This window comes from Hypomesus transpacificus, chromosome 3 (assembly GCF_021917145.1).
Source record: "Hypomesus transpacificus isolate Combined female chromosome 3, fHypTra1, whole genome shotgun sequence".
Lineage (NCBI taxonomy): Eukaryota > Metazoa > Chordata > Actinopteri > Osmeriformes > Osmeridae > Hypomesus > Hypomesus transpacificus.
The window spans coordinates 15527737-15548170 of NC_061062.1; the positions used below are offsets into that span (position 1 = coordinate 15527737).

General features: G+C 41.2%; 2 protein-coding genes across 2 annotated transcripts in view; both read right to left on the reverse strand.

Annotated features, from left to right (window-relative positions):
• Nucleotides 1-18809, reverse strand: part of map1sb (microtubule-associated protein 1Sb) — a 29834-nt gene extending 11025 nt beyond the window's left edge. Inside the window, exons 1-5 of the mRNA XM_047014730.1 lie at nt 18559-18809; nt 17911-18009; nt 8521-8603; nt 8298-8435; nt 7685-8198 (exon numbers count right to left, since the gene is read on the reverse strand). Coding sequence (XP_046870686.1) covers nt 7685-8198; nt 8298-8435; nt 8521-8603; nt 17911-18009; nt 18559-18721 — 997 coding nt within the window. The 5' untranslated portion in view covers nt 18722-18809. The remainder of the gene's footprint in view (nt 1-7684; nt 8199-8297; nt 8436-8520; nt 8604-17910; nt 18010-18558) is intronic.
• A 301-nt stretch (nt 18810-19110) lies between these two features.
• On the reverse strand, nt 19111-20224 carry LOC124463046 (cocaine- and amphetamine-regulated transcript protein-like). The gene is made up of 3 exons (XM_047014740.1): nt 20002-20224; nt 19672-19755; nt 19111-19461 (listed from the first exon to the last, which is right to left on the reverse strand). Exons 1-3 carry the CDS (start codon nt 20128-20130, stop codon nt 19354-19356), a joined length of 321 nt encoding a protein of 106 aa, XP_046870696.1. The 5' UTR covers nt 20131-20224; the 3' UTR covers nt 19111-19353.
• Between the last annotated feature and the right edge of the window lie 210 nt (nt 20225-20434).

Below are 20434 nucleotides of genomic sequence, written 5' to 3' on the forward strand. Positions count from 1 at the left end.
CCTGGTACGAAATTAAGAAAATGCTCATCAGACGCAGATCGACAACTGTTGTCGACGAATGTCAACACTCGTTCAGTCGTTGACAACACTGTTGCAGGGCCCCCCCGAGGCGAGAATTTCCGAGCTTCACTCAACTCCCCCCCCCCCCCCCCCCAAGGCGAGTTTACACGGCTGTTTGCGTGTCAATGATGCTTCACTCTAACCTGCGCGTCGTCCGTTACTGTTGTCTTCTTCGTTGCCTTTTTAGCGTGAGATATACAAGGTGTGGCGTGAGAGCGTGAGAAATTGGTGAAATGCGTGTCATCCGGCGAAACCGTGAGAGTTGGCTGTTGACTGTTGTTGCTGCCGCAATCATCAATGGAGGCTGACGGGGCTCTCACGCAGCAAACAAATCAACGTTTTTACTGCAACCTACATTAAAATCTCACCACCTGGCTGTCTTCACAATAGTCATATCGTCATAACATTTCCCTCTTTCTGGTTTGTTGTGTAAAATTGAACTATAAAATTAAGAAAATACTACTATGAGACGCTTTCTAGCATGGCTGCCGCCTAAAGACTAGGCGCTCTCACGGGCGACCCGCACTCGCTTAAATTACAAAGACTTTCAGGACCTCAATCAAAAATCCGAGATGGCAGTTCCAATCGAAATTGCTTTCTCAACAAAATCCAATGGTTGGAAATGTTTTGGGGTGGTATTTTTCACTCATAATCCAAGCTCCAACTTGCGTGCTAGAATGTCTCTATCACGTTGTATCCATGCGTCATTGCTAACGTGTGCTGACGTAGTGACGTAGGCTAGCAGAGTATCCTTCGTTGACAGAAGACACTGTTTGCCACAAAAACGTTGTAACCTCCTAAATTGTGCAACGGAACGTAAATCCCAATACAAGCAACTCAATCGCTAGCAAGACGAAACATTTGACACCTACGTTGTCTATGTAGTCCAAATATTGACTGATCCTTAGGGGTGGGAAAATAAACAATAATAATAAATATATATGATAGAGAACAATGGTTTGTGCTCGCCGAAGGCAAGCACACCCCAATAATAATAATAATAATAATAATACGTAGAAACCCTTAAGGTGGCTTTGCCGCTTGGCCACCAAACATAGCTGCAAGCAACAATGGAGGGGCCATGCAGTCCAAAGCAGGACATGGCCTCCATAGCACTTTTGCAACAATTAAGTCACAACAACCTGTTGCACTCATGCAACACACCAAGTTTGGTTGAAATATCTGTTTGCGTTCAAGAAAACTGAGAGTTCAAAGTTATTTTTCTGGCATAACACTGCAGGCTTCCTCTGCTCCTCGTGGGAACGATGAAACCCAAGTTTGTTGACAATCGAACAAATGGCTGCTGAGATATGCTCTTGCGTCTCGTTTAGCGGCCATCTGCTATCTTTTGTGAAGCTGGGTCTGAAGATCATCTGTGCCAAATTTGGTAAACATTGGAAAAGAATTGGGGCGTGCAAAAGGTTTTTACACTTTTCCATTATATCCAAATTGGCGGCCGTGTCCATTCGAATTTAATGAAAAGTGATCAATAATTAGGCTTGATATCTCACAAGACATCAAGAGACAAAGAAATTACTTTATTAAGGTAAACACTAACAGTTATTATCCAAAACACGTTTATGCTTCCGGCCACGCCCCCTTTTAGTCACGACACAATTCTTGGAGGTCATCCTCATAATAAGGTTCCAAGTAAGCATACCAAATTTGGTGTCACTGCCTTAAAGAACTGCTGAGATATGACTTCACTTCCTTTTTGGTGGCTTTTCTGCTGAATTTGATCGGCTGTCATGGACAAACGGTTGTGAAGATCAACATGTTCTACTATAACTTTTGTGAGTCTTGGTCTGAAGAGCATATCAAGTTATTTTGAAGAGGATTTGACCAAAATTGTAGGAGGAGAAGGCTTTGAAAGTTTTTTGATAAAACTGGAAATGGCGGAAGATTTAAATAACCGGAAATTGACGCCATGGTGTGCGTTGAACTCTGAATCCATCAAAGATTTGCTGAGATACGACCCAACTTCCTGTTTACTGGCTTAACGGCACATTTTGATTGCCTGTAGAGGGCAAACGGTTTTGAAAAAATAAATAAACCATGGGATAGCTTTTGTAAAGGTTGGTCTGAAGATAATCTATGCCAAATTTGGTGAAGATTGGACAACATGTGTAGGAGGAGTAGAGAAACGTTTTCAATGAATTCAAAATGGCGGCCGCATCAATTCGGCTATTGTCACAAATTATTATGAGTCACACACGGGATGTCCCAAGATATCATGAGACAAAGGAATCACTTAATAAAGACAAACAAATCAATAGTTATTGGCCAAATTTTTTTTTTTGCTTCCTGCGGCCACGCCCAGTGATCACATGACACCAAATTGTGTGGATATCCTCGAAGAGGCTGTGCTTAATGTGTCTCATTTTAACGTTAGCTTTAGACGTTAGCTTTTAACGTTAGTGAGACAAACGTGTGTGACTAGTATGTGTGTGTTTGTTTGTGAGAGTGTAAAGTGGGTTACCTTGTGTGACTAGTGTGTGTAGCTACTGTGTGTGTGCGTCTGTATTTGTTGAGAGAGTGTAAAGTGGGTTTTTAGTTCCTAATTGACTGACTGCATGTGTACTAAGCATCGCTTGTTGGCCAAATACTGTTGCTAGTTTTGTCATTCACATAGCAATCAAACTGAACTGAATTTGGCATTGACAACATGACTTTGAATACCTTATTCTAGACCAATAGGCCTACATTAAACTAATTGTTTTAGCCTTAACATGCCTCTTGAGAATACTGCTTAGACTACTTCTGTTTTGATTGAAAAGACTAAAACTAGACTAAATGTCTTCAGTTTTCGTCAACTAAAAATAGACTAAAGTCATGGATAAGTCTGACTAAAATAAGACTAAAATGCTCAGACTTTTAGTCGACTGAAACTTGACCATACTAAAGAGTATGAACGTGACTAAAACTAATATAACGAAAATGACAGCTTGACAAAGACTAGACTAAAACTAAAATTAAACAGGCCGACAAAAACAACACTAGGTACTTCAGAATGATGTCATCCTGTTGAACTAAACAGATAATCAAAATTATGACAGTCCAAAAGACCATGGCTGGATTCCAACCTACGACCTTATACTTTACCGGTCACCATCCCAGCCCATTGAGCTATTCTCAGTGTTCAATATTGTCATGTTAAGTTACTGTATAAAAAAGTAAACTTTCTCCTGTGGTATGCGTTGTTAGATTCAGCCAAAGTTTAAACTGCTTGTACATTTCCTATAAAAACGGGACAACGGGATGACTGGGATGCTGTAAAGAATAATTTACTCATAGTTTTTTTAAGGTTGTTTGGATTGCCATAAATTGTCATGGAAGGGAATTTCAAATCATGCCTAGCATCAGTGGGGATGTGTCCTGGCTTAGGTTACTGAAATGAATTTGTGCAACAGACAAGGGATCCACCTGAACAATCAATTTACTTCATTAGAGATAACCATTAGCGTTATCTCTACCATGCGTAGACTACGAGTACATTTACATTTAGTCATTTTAGCAGACGATCTTATTTAGAGCAACTTAGAGTAAGTACAGGGATATTCTCCCCGAGGCAAGTAGGATGAAGTGCCTTGCCCAAGGACACAACGTCATTTTGCACGGGCGGGAATCGAACCAACAACCTTCTGATTAAAAGCCCGATTCCCTAACGGCTCAGCCATCTGACCTCCAGTAGCTAGCTACTGTGGTGAACCTGGCTTGTTTTGCAGTGGTTTACACAGTCTCGCTAAACAGATGATTGGAGTGTTGTGATGGGCTCAAATATACACGCATTGCTATGTTTTACAACCGGAGGATTTATCGGAAGACTAGAAACCGTTTTGTCAGAATAAAAAAAAAAAAAACTATACCTCTGACTGGTTTTGAACCTACAACCCTTTGCTTACCAGTACAACATTTCAGCCAATTGAGCCATTCCCAGGCATGGAATACACAAAGTTCAATAACTGGATAGTAAAAAAGCTGTTTCTCCAATGGCGAGCATTGTCAGATTTGGTCCAAGTTCAAACAGCTGTAATTCAGTGATATTTTGACATATCAAGGTAAAACTGTGCATGGTACTTCAGAGGCATGTCACCTTAAAGCCTATTAGGTTTGAACAATCTTTCAAAAATACATTTGATTTAGTGACACAAACATATTGAGGCAATGTGGACATTTCCATAAATACACCCCTTTCTGCCATTTTGTACTTGATTCAATTGCCTTAAGTAACATTTTTTAATACGGCAATGAAACGTATCTGTACCAAATGTCAAGTCAATTAGACCTTTGGTTCAAGAACAGAGGAATTTTGAATGTTTTCCAAAATGATCATTGTACAGGAAAATCTATCATGGCGGACCTTATGGGTCCTTGAGGCTTTTTTGTTTTTACTCGTGAGAAATGAGGCATGCACACCAAGTGTCAGAAGAATTGGAGCAATGGGGTGGAAACGCCATCACTTTGAAAATTTGACTTTTGGGCATGGCCTGTGGCGCCCCCTATGGTCTGATGTGGCCCATATTTGGTGTGGGGGTACCCACTTGGATGTAGTATCTATGTGCCAAATTAGAACATTTATAACAAGGGACTTTTTGAGATATTGGGGCGCAAGGAGAAAACAAATAATAATACGAAGAATACCAACAATAACAATAAGAATACCAACAATAACAATAGGTTCCCTCCTACCGGAGGAACCCTAATAAGAATGCCAACAATAACAATGGGTTCCCTCCTACCGGAGGAACCCTAAATATAGCTGCAAGCAGCGATAAATATAGCTGCAAGCAGCGATGAGGGTTCCTCCGCAAATTATTATAAATATATACACTGTAGAAGATCGAGAGTTGGACAACAAAAGAGCAAAACTACTTCATGTTTGGCCAACAACAGGCTGAATGGGGATTTGAACTCATGAGCATAAGGTTACAAGTCAGTCTCTCTATCCTCTCTGCTACACACCAACTGTTGAGATTGTATGAATAGAAAGGGCAGAGTATTAGCTTTGGTCAGCTTTGGGACAAAGGTTAGGAAACGGTTGACATTTCAAGGTGAAATTGCATGAATTTGTGCTGGGTATTTCAGAATGATGTCATCCTGTTTAAGTAAATAGATAATCAAAATTATGACAGGCCTAAATATAATGGCTGGATTCCAACCTAATACTTTATACTTTACAGGTCACCATCCCAGCCCATTGAGCTATTATCAGTGTTGAGTAGTGTCATGTTCAGTAACTGTATAAAAAAGTAAGCCGTTTCTCCTGTGGTAAGCGTTGTTAGATTCAGCCAACGTTGAAACTGCTCTAATTCAATCATATTTTGATATACCAAGGTGAAATTGTTTGTGGTACTTCAGAATGATGTCATCCTATTGAACTAAACAGATAATCAAGATTATGACAGGCCAAGGTGACTTTCTGAAGATAATCTGTGTCAAAATCTGTGAACATTGGAAAAACTTTTATCCTTTTGAAAGGAGGGGCAGCGGAAAAACTTTTAAAAATTATTTCAAAATGGCAGCTGCATCAATTTGGCTAGACATCACTGATTTAAGGTAAACAAATAAACAGTTATTGGCCAAAACTAATTTTTGCTTTCTGTGGCCTCTCCCTTCACATGACACCAAATTGTTTGGACACCCTCAGAAGAGTGTCCCGAGTCCCTGTACCAAGCTTGATGTCAATGCAGCAAGGATTCCCTGAGATATGACCTCAGTTCCTTTTTGGCGGCTTTGTTGCCATCTTTGATTTGCTGTAACTGACAAACGATTTAAAGAATCAAAAATCCATTTGATAACTTTTGTGGGGCTTGGTCGAGATCATGTGTGCAAAATCTGGGGATGATTGAACACAATTTGTGACCTGTGAAACATTTCTAAGCTTTTTGATAAAACCGGAAATTGCGGAAAATCCAAACGACCGGAAATGACGCAATTGAGTGCGTTGAATTTGTGTTTATCCAGGGAATCCAAAGGTACATTTTTGAAAATAGGACATACGATTCAAAAGTTACGTATTTAAACACACAAACTTTGCCCTATTGGTGGCGCTATAGTGCTTGAGACACTCGCAGCTTCGCTGCTTGGCCCCTAATAATAATAATAAAACTAACAATAACAATAGTTTCCTCCTTGTGGAGGAATCCTAATAAGAATACGTAGAAACACTCTAGGTGGCGTTGAAGCTTCGCTGCTTGGCCACCAATGACTTACTCTCAGCCTTCTAGCTACCAAGTTATAGCAGTCAAGTGCCTTATCATTATCTACTAGCCACTAGCAGCCACTTCGATTAATAATCGATTCACGATTTTTCCAAGAAAAGTAAATACTAGAGCTGTCAAACGATTAAAATATTTAATCGCGATTAATCGCATTAATGTCATAGTTAACTCGCGATTAATCTCAATTAATCGCACATTTGTATCTATTTTAAATGTCCCTTGATTTCTTTTTCATCCATTCTTTTTTCAAATTGTAATGCTCTTATCGACATGGAAAAGTGGTTCGGATTGCTTCGTGCAAATGTTTTTTTTTAAATTGAAAACAACATTGCAAACGCCTGGCTTTGACGAGCAGGCGGAGAATTCGCATCAGCTGTGTGCTTGGCTGTGTGCCATCAAAATTATATTTTCGACTCCACGACGTGCTGCGATGATAGCTCATTCCCTCCAGCTCAGTTCACAACGACAGAACACACTGATCACTTTGGTCTTGTCAATGGAACCATTTGGCAACCTTCTAAAAGTAAACTTTCCATTCAGAATCTTATTGGCATCCATTTCGGCGTCTGGCGCTGGCACTCAACTCAAAACATAATGTTAGCCTACTACCAGAGAATGTCTAATATCCGTAAACGGGCTCTGCTACGACTGTTTAGCCGGCTCGCAAGCCCAAACAAGTGGATGTGGCGTGCCTGTTGTTTTGTTTCCGGTCTAGCTAGATCCGGTGTGGTATTGTAGTTTTTCTAACGTCAGTGGTTGTTGCAACAGAATGTGAAAAAAAACTACAAAGTTTGCTAGGTCAAAAAGAGCGTTAATCGCGCGATAAAAAAATTGACGCCGTTAATTTGGGTTTGCGTTAACGCCGTTAATAACGCGTTAAACTGACAGCACTAGTAAATACATATTGATTTTTGACATTTGTGAATCGATGTATATCACTAGAAGATTTAATCGCAATTCTATTAAAAAAATCACCCCTACTAACTGCATTGCTTTCTTTGTAAAAGATACACAAAGATTTTTGTCAATACCTGCTCAACGTCCCAACTCTTCATTTACTGTCAGTTCAAATTTTAAGAAAGTTTGTTAGCTTCGAAAATCATGCAAGTTTGTCTTACTTTGCAAATAGCCTACATAAAACGGCCGTTTGTTAGCCCTCAGGGACCCCTTAACAGGCAGTTGCCTGCCATCTCTGTTAAAAAGTTGCACAGTTTATATTATTTCAGATATTTTTGGCGCTTCCGAAAAGCTTTACCAGCTTCAATGCAAGTCCTTGGGTCCAGAGCCATACACCTGTACAACAATTTCAACTTCATAAAACGCTCTGTTTGCAAGATAATCGAGCCACAGACACGCACAGAGACAGACACAGATTCCTGGCATTTTAGTATGATTAATGTCACCTTTGACATCTGAGCCCATCTCCAACTCAGCCAGCTTCCTCTCGAGGAGGGCGTTGACCCCTGGGAGGTTCTCAGTCCCAATGTGAGTCAGCAAAACTGCATCGACTCGGTCCAAGTGTCGGACCAGCTTCCAGAAACAAGCCTGAGGGTCAGACCCTCCATCCACTAGAATGGTGAATCCGTTAACCGCAAAAAAAGCACAGTCACCTCGACCGGCGGGGAACACATAGCAACAGGGACGGGAGAGCTTGAGGAAGCCCACAGTACTGGGGGGTTGGAGGCAGTCAAAGGGGGACGGGGGGGACAGGGTACCGGTGAGCAGGGAGGTAAACTCCCCTAGAGCCTCCATGGTGGGAAGCCCTACTGGAGGGTTGATGTGGAGAGACATGGGCCCCTGGAAGGGTTGGCTCTCCAAGAGGGCTTTTTTCCACTGGCCAATGTTAGGACAGCTCAGGGTTAGGACAGCTTCGGAGGTGGGGAGTGATGAAAAAGTGGAGCTGGTCGTATCTATAAACTGAGGGAATGGGAAAACAATTATTTGACCTGTAATGGAAAAAGTATTCTTGAAAACAGTTGTGAGGTTTGGGACCATTTGTTTTTTCATGAGTCTCACCTGTTCTGTGAGAATGTGCGTCAGGTGGTGTGGGGACAACAGTCCGCTGTGTATCCGCAAGTCTCCAGTATCCTCCCAGCTCTGTCCAGCAAGGACCAGCAGCTTATGCCCAGACTGACTCTCCAGGAGCCCACACACCTGTCAAGGGAGATCCTCTCACTGGAAACAATTGTCAAACTATAATAGATGTAGGTTGTATGATGGAGACAACTTAGGCACTGACCTCAGAGTAGAGGATCTCTTGGGATGGGCTAATCAGCACCTGAGTGTCCAACACTCCTGAGCTATACCGCAGACACCTCTGCCCTGAGGATGGGGAAATGGGGAGGTGAGTGAAATGCCAAAACAAGCATTTTCAGGGGTTGGTGTCAGGGAGTTGGAAACATTTTGACATTATACCAGTGTAGAGAGGAAAGGAAAGATGAGAAAACAGGATATGAAATGTGAAGTGTCCAGTCAGACTGGGGAAGCCAACCATAATGTATATCAGTGCATAGATTGAAAGATCAGGACTGGAAAATGCTTACTCCAAGACCACCTAGCTGAAAAGGAGACGCAGAGTGAGGGACCTGGGTTAGAAAATCCAGTCTCATCTGAGGATAGCTGGATGAACTGATCACAAAGAGCTTGTCAAAGAAACCCAGTCAGAAAGTATCTCTCTTTTCCTTTTTCATTTCTCACTGAGGATGACAAACTAAATATCATGACATAGACATATGATGTCATTTAGAATATTAACACTTTACATAGATTACTCTGGGCTCAATTGAGAGAAAGCCCTTCAACCTGTTAACTAATAAGCGCAGCTAGTTCTGGCAGGGCAATCGGGCAGCGCGCGTCAGTCAGTTATCGGGGACGTAAGGCGTCTTACTCCACCTTCCTTACTCCACCCACTACCACACCCATGTAGCAGCGCATATCCATTGGGCCACGTCCGATAAGGCGTCTTTAAAAGACGCGCGGATATGCACACACTCACCCCGGTCGTTGTATGATCAGTGCTGCTGCCACCCTCCACCGTCCCCTTCTCCCCCATGCTGTCTGTGTATCTATCCAACGGGGGGATTATATCTCTATTGCTCCCTGCCTCATATGTCATGTATGTATGTGTTGCATCGAGGAGGCAGGGAGTGCTTCCCTTAGATCATCCACTCCGCCAAAGTCAAATCTACATGTCCATGTCATGTAACAATAAATGCTCAAATCTAATACGTGATTGTCTTGACTGAACTGAGGTTATCATACACTCTAATTATGTTGCATGTCTGCAAGGGAACACTAATTTATCATCCACACACACTATGTATATAGGCTGCAAGATTACTGGCATCCCTTCATGGCGTCAAATTTGTGTAAAAAATCACATGCGTATATATTCTTTCAGACTTGCAGATATTAACTTTCACTCGAAAGATATAAGTACGCGCAAACAACCGAGAGTTGTACAGGTGCCGGCACAGTCTCATAGGTTAAATCTGCTTGCGAGCAGTGAAATTGTGCTCCCGCGAAGTGGGGTTCTGCTCACAGAGTTTTGCTCACAAAGTACATTTCTGCTTGTGCAGTGAATTTCAGCTCCCCCGAGTCAAAATTATTTTTGACAGTTTGGGGGCAGAAACCTCTGGAAGCACTGACCCTCTTATGATTGGTTGCTTTAAAAACAATCACACCCACAGGGACATCCTTGTACCTTGACAGCTTTCTTTACAAGAAGCACAAATCGATACTACACAAACTACACTACATAAACATCTATTAACTACTTACATGTTCCAACCAAATTTCAGAGTAAACTATTGGATTGTTAGACGAGGCCCCCATCATCAAGTACCTTGTATGCGTACTTTCATCTGGCGAGTGAAAAGTTAATATCTGCTCGTATGAAAGAATACATATGCTCGCAATTTGATACATGTTTTGGTAATTCTGCTTATTGTCACATGAAAAAATGAGAAGCATTCAACCTTCAAGTTAAGTAAATTTATTTTGAGAAAACAAATCGATCATCAAGAAAGAACTAGTGCACAGTACCGGTGATGCAGTCGGTGATTAAGATGGCGGTGAGACACACAGACAGATTCCTGGAACTAGACAGGTAGTGCCAATGCTGTTGATGTCACGGCCAGTGCCGTGCCCCCCTGTTTTTGGTTTTGCCCTGCCCTAGTGTTTCCCTGTCTCATCGCTCAGTTCTCGTTAGTTTAATTGTGTCCACCTGTGTCTTGTTTTCTTGTGCATTTAGGTTCCTGTTTTGTGTCCAGTCTTGAGCTGTGTCTACTACCGCGCACTTGTGCACTTCGAGCACTGACTTTCAGTGCTTAGGGCGCTTCACTCACAAAACCTGCAGAATTCAGTGCACTGAAAGTACCCGGATGGCGCACTGCAAACGGTCCAAAAAAACAGTGTACAACGATGGACACTACTCGCCCTAAACGGGCGCCATCTTGGTTACGTAGCGGAAAAGGAGGAGCCCTTTCGGCAGCTTTTTCCACTTGAGTGGAGAAGCGCGTTCATTTTGGCAGGTTTTGCGGGTGTCGCGAGCAGATTTGCGTCCGTTACTTCCACCAAGTGTTTAACGTAAGTGTTCCATTTGAGACAGCACTTATCAGTGACGGAGTGCACTGAATACAGTGCACTGTATTGCAGTGTACTTTGTAAAGTGCGCGGTAGTAGACACAGCCCTTGTCTTGTCGTTACCCTTTGTCCCTGCGAGTACACGGTTTGTTTCCCAGTTTTGAGTAATAAACCCCTTTTGTTCAACAATGACGCAACACGGCCAACAGCACTCACTGAAACATCGAAGGTGGAGTACTTGAAATAAAAACATACAAATAAATCTATTGTGTCTACACAACACTGTTTTCAACAGATTGACTAGATATTATTTGAAATGACAACATTAGTTGTTTCCACTTCTGTTGTTGACGCGATCGACTTGGGTGGGTAACGTTAGCACTACAGCTTAGCAAACAAACTATCTTGATATAATACATATTTTTATTTATATAGCACATTTCATACAAGAATTGCAGCTAATGTGCTTTACATAAAATCATAAACAATCATATAAAAACAATAATACAAGTGATAAAGATAATCAATAAAAAAAATTATAAAAAACATTATGTAACACAACAAAATACAAGCCGCAGTCTTTGTGGTGTCTTGAATCTGTCTTGGACTCGAGCTGCCAGTGCAGTTTCCAAAACATATAACAAACCTGACCAGCGCAATCTATCTGCGTTCTCTCGAATCCGTCTTGGACTCGAGCTGCCTTTGCAGTTTCCAGTGATTCAACTCAGCTTCAGTTAGCTCTAGCTATCTTGCTGAAAAATCTGGACAAACATGCATCTTAAATTGTAGATTTACATGACAACCACAGGTTATCTATTTGAATGAAACACAGTCAGGAACATGAAATAACCATTGCCAATAAAGTAATTAGGGCTGCAACTAACAATTATTTTAATAATCGATTAATCTGTCAATTATTTTTTCGATTAATTGATGAATCAGATAAAAAAAACAAAAACGCATTAATTTCCAACCCTTTATTCAAAAACAGAACTGACAGTGCAAATTCATAGTGCAAAAGGTCTTCAGAATGTGCACAAAGAGGCACACAATTTTGAAAACATTATTAATATTAGTGTGGATTTAATGCTATTTTCCAAGATTAGCAATTTATTTGAGTTTTGTTTAAACCTTTATTGAAAATTGAAAGGTTGTGGAAGTAGGCCAGACTTTATTAGAATAATCTGGTGTATATTTAAGATTTTTTGACACAATTTTGAAAAAAGTTAAAGATTTGCGAGGATTAAGCTATTTTCAAAGATAAGTGATTTTCTATCATTTTATTTGAAACTTCATTGAAAAGGTAAAGGTTGTGGAAGTATACCAGACATTGTTAAGATTCTCTGGGGTCTATTTGAGGGTTTATATTCCTAAAAATATTGTATAAGTCTACATTTTTCAAAATGGTATTGGTTGTTTTCACCCGGTCCCTAACGAGATGCTGCAAAGTAGCGTCTTCCAAAGGTGAGACGAATGTCGAATATGAACTTCACTTCAATATCTAACTTCACCTCGGTCAATTAACACACCGTTTCAATGTATTTAGTATGAAATGCTCCCACACCTTGGATGACTTGGGTCGTACTGATTTCTCTGCCTCCACCATGTGTTTCAGAACAACGTTACTCAACAACGTTTCTACGATGACCTTTCCTCTGACTCCGCTCCGCGCTCAACTAAACTTTTTTTTTAATACTCAAAACATCTCTGCGACATATTGAGTGCCGTAATAATCGCGCGACATTACAAATCGATAATCAAATTTGTTGCCAACGCTTTTCAAAATACGTTTTAAATGGATTCGTTGTTGCAGCCCTAAAAGTAAATCATCACACATTCTACCTATGCTAGATACAGGCAGGATACGTTAGCATTGCTAATAACTGTTAGCGACAACATCATACTACAGCTTGCGGTTGTGATGAACATAAGGTTGGAACAGCACCTCTTTTCAGCAACAGCTTCATGCAAATCCTGCTTTACATTGTCCCAGGTTTTCAAAACTGTCTTCGGTGAAATGGTTCGAGAAAATGTGTAATTGACGGTCAAACTGCACAGGGATCTTCTAATAGACAAACATCACAGCCCGTCGAGTGTTTCGTTCCTTAGAAAGACCCTGAAAAGTGTCCGCATTCTCTGTACAGCCTGGAACACTGCATTTACGATGGTCCATTTTCAATATCTTTTAAAAACTTCCAAACGTTCTCCTTTGTAATTCCCGTGGAAGTACACAGAGCAGCGTGCAGCTAAACTAGTGTGTGAGATCCTGGGCCCGAACACCAGAGGGCTGGTCTGTATGTAAATGTTGGGGCGAGACAAAGGTGATGCTACATTTGTGACGTCACAAATTCAGCTTTTTCGAAACCGATCGTTTTACAGCTGCAGTTTCAAGTTGTGAGATTTAGATAGGAAAGAGGTGTCAATGGACTTGAGGTTCACTGTATGTCCATTTTACCGACCGAACTGTTGTTTTTCAACTATGACAAGGTAAAATCGGATTTGCAATCAATGACCCCTTTAATATAACTAGAGGGTACCATTTCTGGGGAAATTGTGGGGTGTGCTCTTGGATTTTTGTACGTCCTTCGACTGGTTAACTCCTGTGATTCCCACACAGCAGAAGTGCAGTAGTTAGCTAGCTCTACAATTTACTGGGGCTAGGTCTGAATCTAGTCTAAAAACTCATGAAATTATATATATTATATGTCATATAAACCATCATCATTGAGTAGGCCCTATATATATATATATATATATATATATATATATATATATATATATATATATATATATATATATATATATTTCAAATATAATAAAACAATTGATGATCTCTTTGTTTTTACATGTGTTTGGCAATAAAAGTTAAATATCCCCATTGACCATAAAGTTAACATCCATATTGACCGACCACCCCCCTGTATCGGCATGAAATGGTCTGTTCCTGCCTTAGTGATAGATGCACGAGTCGCCAGAAATAGTGATCACAATGTTATTGTAAACATAAATCAGGTTTTCAAAAAAGGTCTGAGAAAAAAGAGAGAGAGGAAGGACAAATGAGAGGTTTTCAATCTGTAACCCAGTTTTTCACCAAGAAAGGTGGGCAGCCAGTAGTCTGTGGTATTAACCTGTTGGCTTAAAGGGGCGATTGCAAAACCGATTTTACCTTTTTCAAAGTTGAAAAATGACAGTTTGGTGTGTAAAATAGACATACAGTGAACCTGAAAGTCCGTTGAAACCTCTTTCCTATCAAAATTTCACTTTTTGAAACTGCAACTTGCAAACGCTAGCTTTTGAAACAGTGCAAGTTGAGATGGGCAGCATCAACTTTGTCACGCCCCGAAATGTACATTTACCCGCCCTCTGGTCAGACACTAGTTTAGCTGTGCGCTGCTCTGTGTACTTCCATGCGAACAACACGTTTTTAAAGGGGCGATTGACTGAGGTTTTGGGGTATTTCACACTGTTCCTTAAGGTCTCCGAATAGGGTATGTAACATTGGCTGGGTTGAAAATGGCCCGGGTGCTGTTCTATGCCCCCTGATAGATCCTCTGAAATGTTCCCGGGAAAAAACACTAGCTTTTCTCCTTTTATGGTATGCTCATTAATATTAAGATAAGCTGCGCGCTGATTGGTTGGTTTTCAACGAGTGAAGCTGGGGAGCAAAAACGCAACACTGCCAGCAACAGCAGCACTCACTGAAACACCAAAGGTGGAGACTTGAAATAAAAACTCGCAAATAAATCTATTGTGTCTAGACAGACGTTAGCAATAGGCTAGACTGCCATTTGTTTTCTGGCTATTTTTTGGAAGCTTCCCTTCTAATGCCGACTACAGCTAGAGTCATTTGATGATCTTTCCCTAGGAACCAGACACCCAGACACTCGACAGCCATGGCTGATGTTTATCTATGGGAAGATCCCTATAAAGTTCGACACTAAATTATTACTTTGCTCGGACCATTTCACCAAAGATAGTTTTGAATGAAAACCTTGGACAATTAAAAAAAGGATTTGCTGAGCCGCTGTTGCTGAAAAGAGGTGCTGTTCCGACAGTATGCTCATCACAAACGCAAGCTGTAAGTATGATTTTGTTGCTAACAGTAGCCTATTAGCAATGCTAACGTCTCCTGTATAGGTAGACGTGGTAAATACGTAAATAGGTAAATACGTTTCAAAGCACATCAACATAGCGTACCTTACTTAGCAAATGACTCTAGCTAGACTAGCTGTATGCATCGTTGCTAACGTGTGCTGACGTTGTGACTATGTATGTGAGAAAGACGCGTAAGTGACAGAGAGATGAAGGGAAAGCAGGGAAAGGAAATGCAGCTGAAAGAATTCGCTGCATGTTTAACCTAAATAGTGTTAAAAAAAAAATTACAAAACGCAATATGTGGCGCCGGTGTTGATTCTGTGGCGCATCGCCACAAATTAGTCTGTGTGGGAAACACTGAAAAGTATACCGCGGTTGAAACGGTATAGCCAAATCTCTCCCGGTAGACACATTTCTACCGCTGCACGGTATATACCGTCATACCGCCCAGCCCTAACATCAAATGACTCTGGCTGTAGTCGGCATTAGAAGGGAAGCTTCCAAAAAATTGCCAGAAAACAAATAGCAGTCTAGCCTATTGCTAACGTCTGTCTAGATTATCTATTTGAAAGAACTGGAGAAAGGCAGGTGCAAGATACAAAATACGTTAGCATTGCTAATAACTGTTGCGGTTGTGCTGAACATAAGGTTGGAACGCACCTCTTTTCAGCAACAGCTTCATAATAAATCCTGCTTTACATTGTCCAAGGTTTTCAAAACCGTCCTTGGTGAAATGGTTCGAGCAAATGTGTAATTGAGGGTCGAACTGCACAGAGATCTTTTACACTAGAGCTACGGTATACATCAGCTATGCCCGTCGAGTCAATGTTAGCAAGACTATAGCTCACCTGCTTTTTATTAACGCTGATTTGCAAGGAATGCAAGAACAGCTAGATATCGAAAAGACCTAGACTGTAGGCATGTAAACTAGTTTAGCTTGCTAACGCAAGAGCATAGGTAGAATGTGTGATGATTTAGTTTATTGGCAATGGGGCTAACGCGTTATTTCATGGTCCTGACTGTTTCATTCGAACACATGTAAATCTACAATTCACGATGCATGTTTGTCCAGATCTTTGTCAGGTTATTTTTCAGCAAGATATCTAGCTACAGTAACTGAAGCTGAGTTGAATCATGATATAGTTTGGTTCATGCTAAGCTGTAAAGTTCTACCCACCTAAGTCGATCCAGTTTGCTTTGACAAAAGAAGTGGAAACAACTAACGTTATCATTTCAGATGATATCTAGTCAGTCTGTTGAAAACAGTGTTGTGTAGACACAATGAATGTATTTGCAAGTTTTTATGTCAAGTCTCCGTCTCCACCTTCGGTGTTTCAGTGAGTGCTATTGGCCGTGTTGCGTTTCTGCTCCGCAGCTTCACTCGCTGAAAACCAACCAATCAGCGCACAGCTCATCTAAATATTAATGAGCATACCATAAAAGGAGAAAACCTAGCGTTTTTTTTCCGGGAACATTTTAAAGGGTGTATCAGGGGGCATAGAACAGCACCTGGGCAATTTTCCGCCCAGACAATGTTACATACCCTATTCGGAGACCTTAAGGAACAGTGTGAAAAAACTGCCAACCCCCAAAAAACTGCCAATCGCCCCTTTAATTTCCTTAGTAAAATAAGCTAGCTAGCTACAGACTAGTGTTAGCCTACATTTCATCAACATTTAATCAGTACAGGGAAACGTTGAGCAGGATATTCAGTGTTTCCACAGATTAGAAACCTATTTGTGGCGGGGGGGTTCAAAATAATGATTTTGTTCATCATTTGTTACACAGAACTTTATTATATAAAATATTAGTCCAAAATGATTCACACCTTCACAAAATCAACAACAAACAACGCCTGGTAAGTAGCTAGCTCCTGAGACTTCTGACCAAAAGAACGAAGGGGAACCTTCGATTAAGACATGTTTATAGGTACCTAGCAAGAAGTAGCCTGAACTTTCTTAGATCTTTAGCTACGGCACTCATGCTGAATGCTCGCTGATATAGCTGTCTGTCTTACTAGGACGGCGTATGTATGCATCGTTGCTAACGTGTGCTGACGTTGTGACTGTTTGTATGTGAGAAAGACGCGTAAGTGACTGAGAAACGGAGGGAGAGCAGGGAAAGGAAATGCAGCTGAACGAATACGCTGCGTGTTTTAACCTAAATAGTGTTAAAAACGTTTTGACGAAACGCAGTATGTGGCGGCCGGTGTTGATTCTGTGGTGCACCGCCACAAATTAGTCTATGTGTGGGAAACACTGATATTCATGTTAAATCATTGTCCCGACTCCCTGCCCCTTTTTAGCAGACAACAGATGAGTCAGCAGCACCCCAGTCTCCCCATAACTGTACCCCTTCCTGTCCCAGTGAAGAAGGTGAACAACATCGTGTTAACGACATGCCAGTTAGCATAATTCCAGGGAATCTGTGGGGATTTCTCTGTTGGTCTCTATGGGGCGAGAGTTGGACTTTGGTCTCGCTCTCCTGGGGCTCTGAACAAATGTGTAAGTCTGTTGGATTCCACAGACAACTGTCTACTACCAGCTTTGCTTTCAGCAAACACACTAATAATTATAATAATATTGTCAGCTTAACATGGCTGAAAGGGATCAATTGCCGTTGCTGAAAAGATTTTTTGGGGGAGCCCTCTGTACATACTTAGGAAAAGTTTATATTGCCATTGAGCAGCACTATTATTGTTTACAATCAATTATGTCTACCCATATTTGAACCATATCAGCAATCAGCCACTTCACACACAACAACTCTCAAATTTCCTTTTTTCTTCCTCCGAGGAACTTAGATAAGCTGACATAGCAGGTTACTATAGCAACTGGTATTTCTAAAATAAATATGGTTCATAGATTGTAACAGACAAACACACCTGCACATTTACCATTACACACACACACCTGCTATACAACTAACATGCACAACACTGTGAGCTCACCTGTACCCTTGAGTATCTGATGGGTGTGGTGAGAGAGAAAGTCTCTGAGGTGCAGATTCAAGTTGCAGGAGGTCAGGTCCACATCCCATGAACGTATACCTGGACAGACACATGACACAGTCAAGAACACACACACACAAAGTCATGAGACAGAAAGAGACAGAGACTGAATTGTACACAGGCCTGCACCCACAGAAGCAGGCCTTCAACTAAGAGCTCCTACAATAGCCGAGACAGTCCACAGAACACACTCCCCTAGGCACATGAAGACCTCACAACGCATATATTACATGTCTCCAGGAGCAGGATATATCACTGCACAATGGCCACTGTGAAGAATCTGACCAAAGGCCAGTACAGAAATTGAGATATAGGTTAGGGATATTGTATAGCTGTATGTTATGCATCATATCGGCTTTAACGGAAACATCGAGAAGAAAGAGGAAACAATCTGCACACGACGGAACATCGCCTCTTGACGCAGCATTGTAACTTGCAAATTGTAGGCTATGCAGTTGTACAGCCACGGACACTGACTTAAAATGCTTTTTAAAATCCAGGGTAACCTCCGCTGTGAATTCAGGAACAGCAGTATCTGAAAAAAAGTCTCTGCACCCAAATAATGCCGCCCCTCGTCAATGGCCATACCTCTTTCGATCTCCTGGGCGATGTGTTCCGCCTGGTTGGCGTGCTTGATCTGTCCGATGATGATGAGGACGGAGTATGTATGATCGGAGAAGTCGGGGTTTTTCGCCGCAGCAAGTCTAGGCTCCTCCTGTATTCTCCCTTCCACTACCCAACTGGACGCCATATTGGACAGTAATTCAGGGATATGATGTCATTGGTAAACCTTTCAGCGCTAGGAGCGCTAGTCTCTCTCCTAGTCACTGTGCAAGACGCGGGACATTGTCCCAGACATTCCAGTGGAATGCAATGAAACTCGCTGAAGAATTGAGAGCATTTGATAAATTTGATCATTTATATTTTGAATTAATTATGGCACTGGTTACTGTATACTTAGAGACATTATGCTGAATTAAGCTATATTAAACGTAGCCTGTATTTTAATGCACGTCCTTAAAGTAAATGTAATTTATGCAGCAAAGCACCGATTGCTTATATTAGTTATTGCATGTTATATTATTAAGCCTTTTCACGCACAGACGCTGCAGTGCATCAGGTTTGTTCTATTTTCTTTTTCGTAAAACATTGTACGCTTATCTCTTCCTTTGCACAAATTCAACATATTGAATAAAAACATGTATAACCTATCGCAGTTTTTATAAAGTCATACTTTATTAATCCCATTTAATTTGTTTTGGTCAATTCTGTTAAAAATGAAAATATAGCATAGTATAAGGGAACACGATATTAATACAACAATTTCCAACATCAACTGTTCACTCAATTTGTGTGAGGCTAGTTACATTTCTATTCCAACTTTCACAAACACTTGAGGACGTAGAAGTTGCAAGACGTTCCTCTAGGACAGCCGCAGAGCGTTCCAACTCTTGCGCCTTTACGCACGGCGCACTGTTCGCCCGCGTCACACTGAAAACAAACAACAAAGCATGCCTATCAGTAATTGTAGGCCTACAGCTCTGACAATAACCTAGAAAAAAAACAGACAATACAAACTTAGAAAATGTTCTACGTTTAAAAAAATAATAGCGAAAAGTCAACGTTCAAAATCAAAGTTGTTGTGGAACAGAATTATTAAATATTTGTTCGTTTGGCCTACAGGCTAAATTAGTCTCTTACCGAAGGAAGCCATCCTAGTTTTTTCTCCGATGATGGCATTTGTTTGTTTTTCAGTTTTTCAAGGACTTCTTGCAAAGCCTCAATCTACAAGGGAACCATTGAAAGCATGCGTTTACCAATGTTTTTTGTTGTTGCTATCTATCAATTTGGATATGATAAATGTAGTCTAATGCACACATCCCAAGACTTTTCAGTTTTTAGGAAAGAATGCCGGTTACTCAAAACCATCACTTTAAATGGAGTTCTATTCAGCCGCTATTGAGGAGCCCTTCGGTTAGGAGTCATTCTAAACACACACAGTAGGACAAAGACCCATTTGATTGTTCCTACCAGATCCTTTTCTTCTTGAGTCTTTGGCGGGAACTCCACAGAACGGGTCTCAAACGATTCCTCCCCATGCGCAAGGCATAAATAGACACAACAGGTGGCGGCGAGAAAAAGCGTGCTGACGCTGGCCATGGTGCTGAAGACGGCCTGAACAAGTCTGCGGAGGAATGTGCGTTCCGACTGGGGCTCAACAATGTCTGTTTGGGTTTGGTGGGCTCAGTGTCTCGGAGAGTAAACGGGGCCCACACTTTATAGCTGTTTTTGACATCAGCCATCTACTACAAAATTGATGACAAGTTCCACATGATGTCAGGACTGACACAAGGTTGACCTACAATTTCCTGGGAAGGTCGTGAGTCTTGATAATGTAATATAACACCCGAATCTCATTTAACGGTCAAGTGATGGCTTTACAGCATAAGAAACACACATTTAT

What these genes read in the sequence shown, in the direction of transcription:
- LOC124463046 (XM_047014740.1), bottom strand. Translation starts at nt 20,130, where the DNA reads ATGGCCAGCGTCAGCACGCTTTTTCTCGCCGCCACCTGTTGTGTCTAT. An exon ending in CTCAAGAAGAAAAGGATCTG is followed by an intron (nt 19,756 to 20,001) that starts GTAGGAACAATC and finishes GTTCCCTTGTAG; the next exon opens with ATTGAGGCTTTGCAAGAAGT. An exon ending in AACTAGGATGGCTTCCTTCG is followed by an intron (nt 19,462 to 19,671) that starts GTAAGAGACTAA and finishes GTTTGTTTTCAG; the next exon opens with TGTGACGCGGGCGAACAGTG.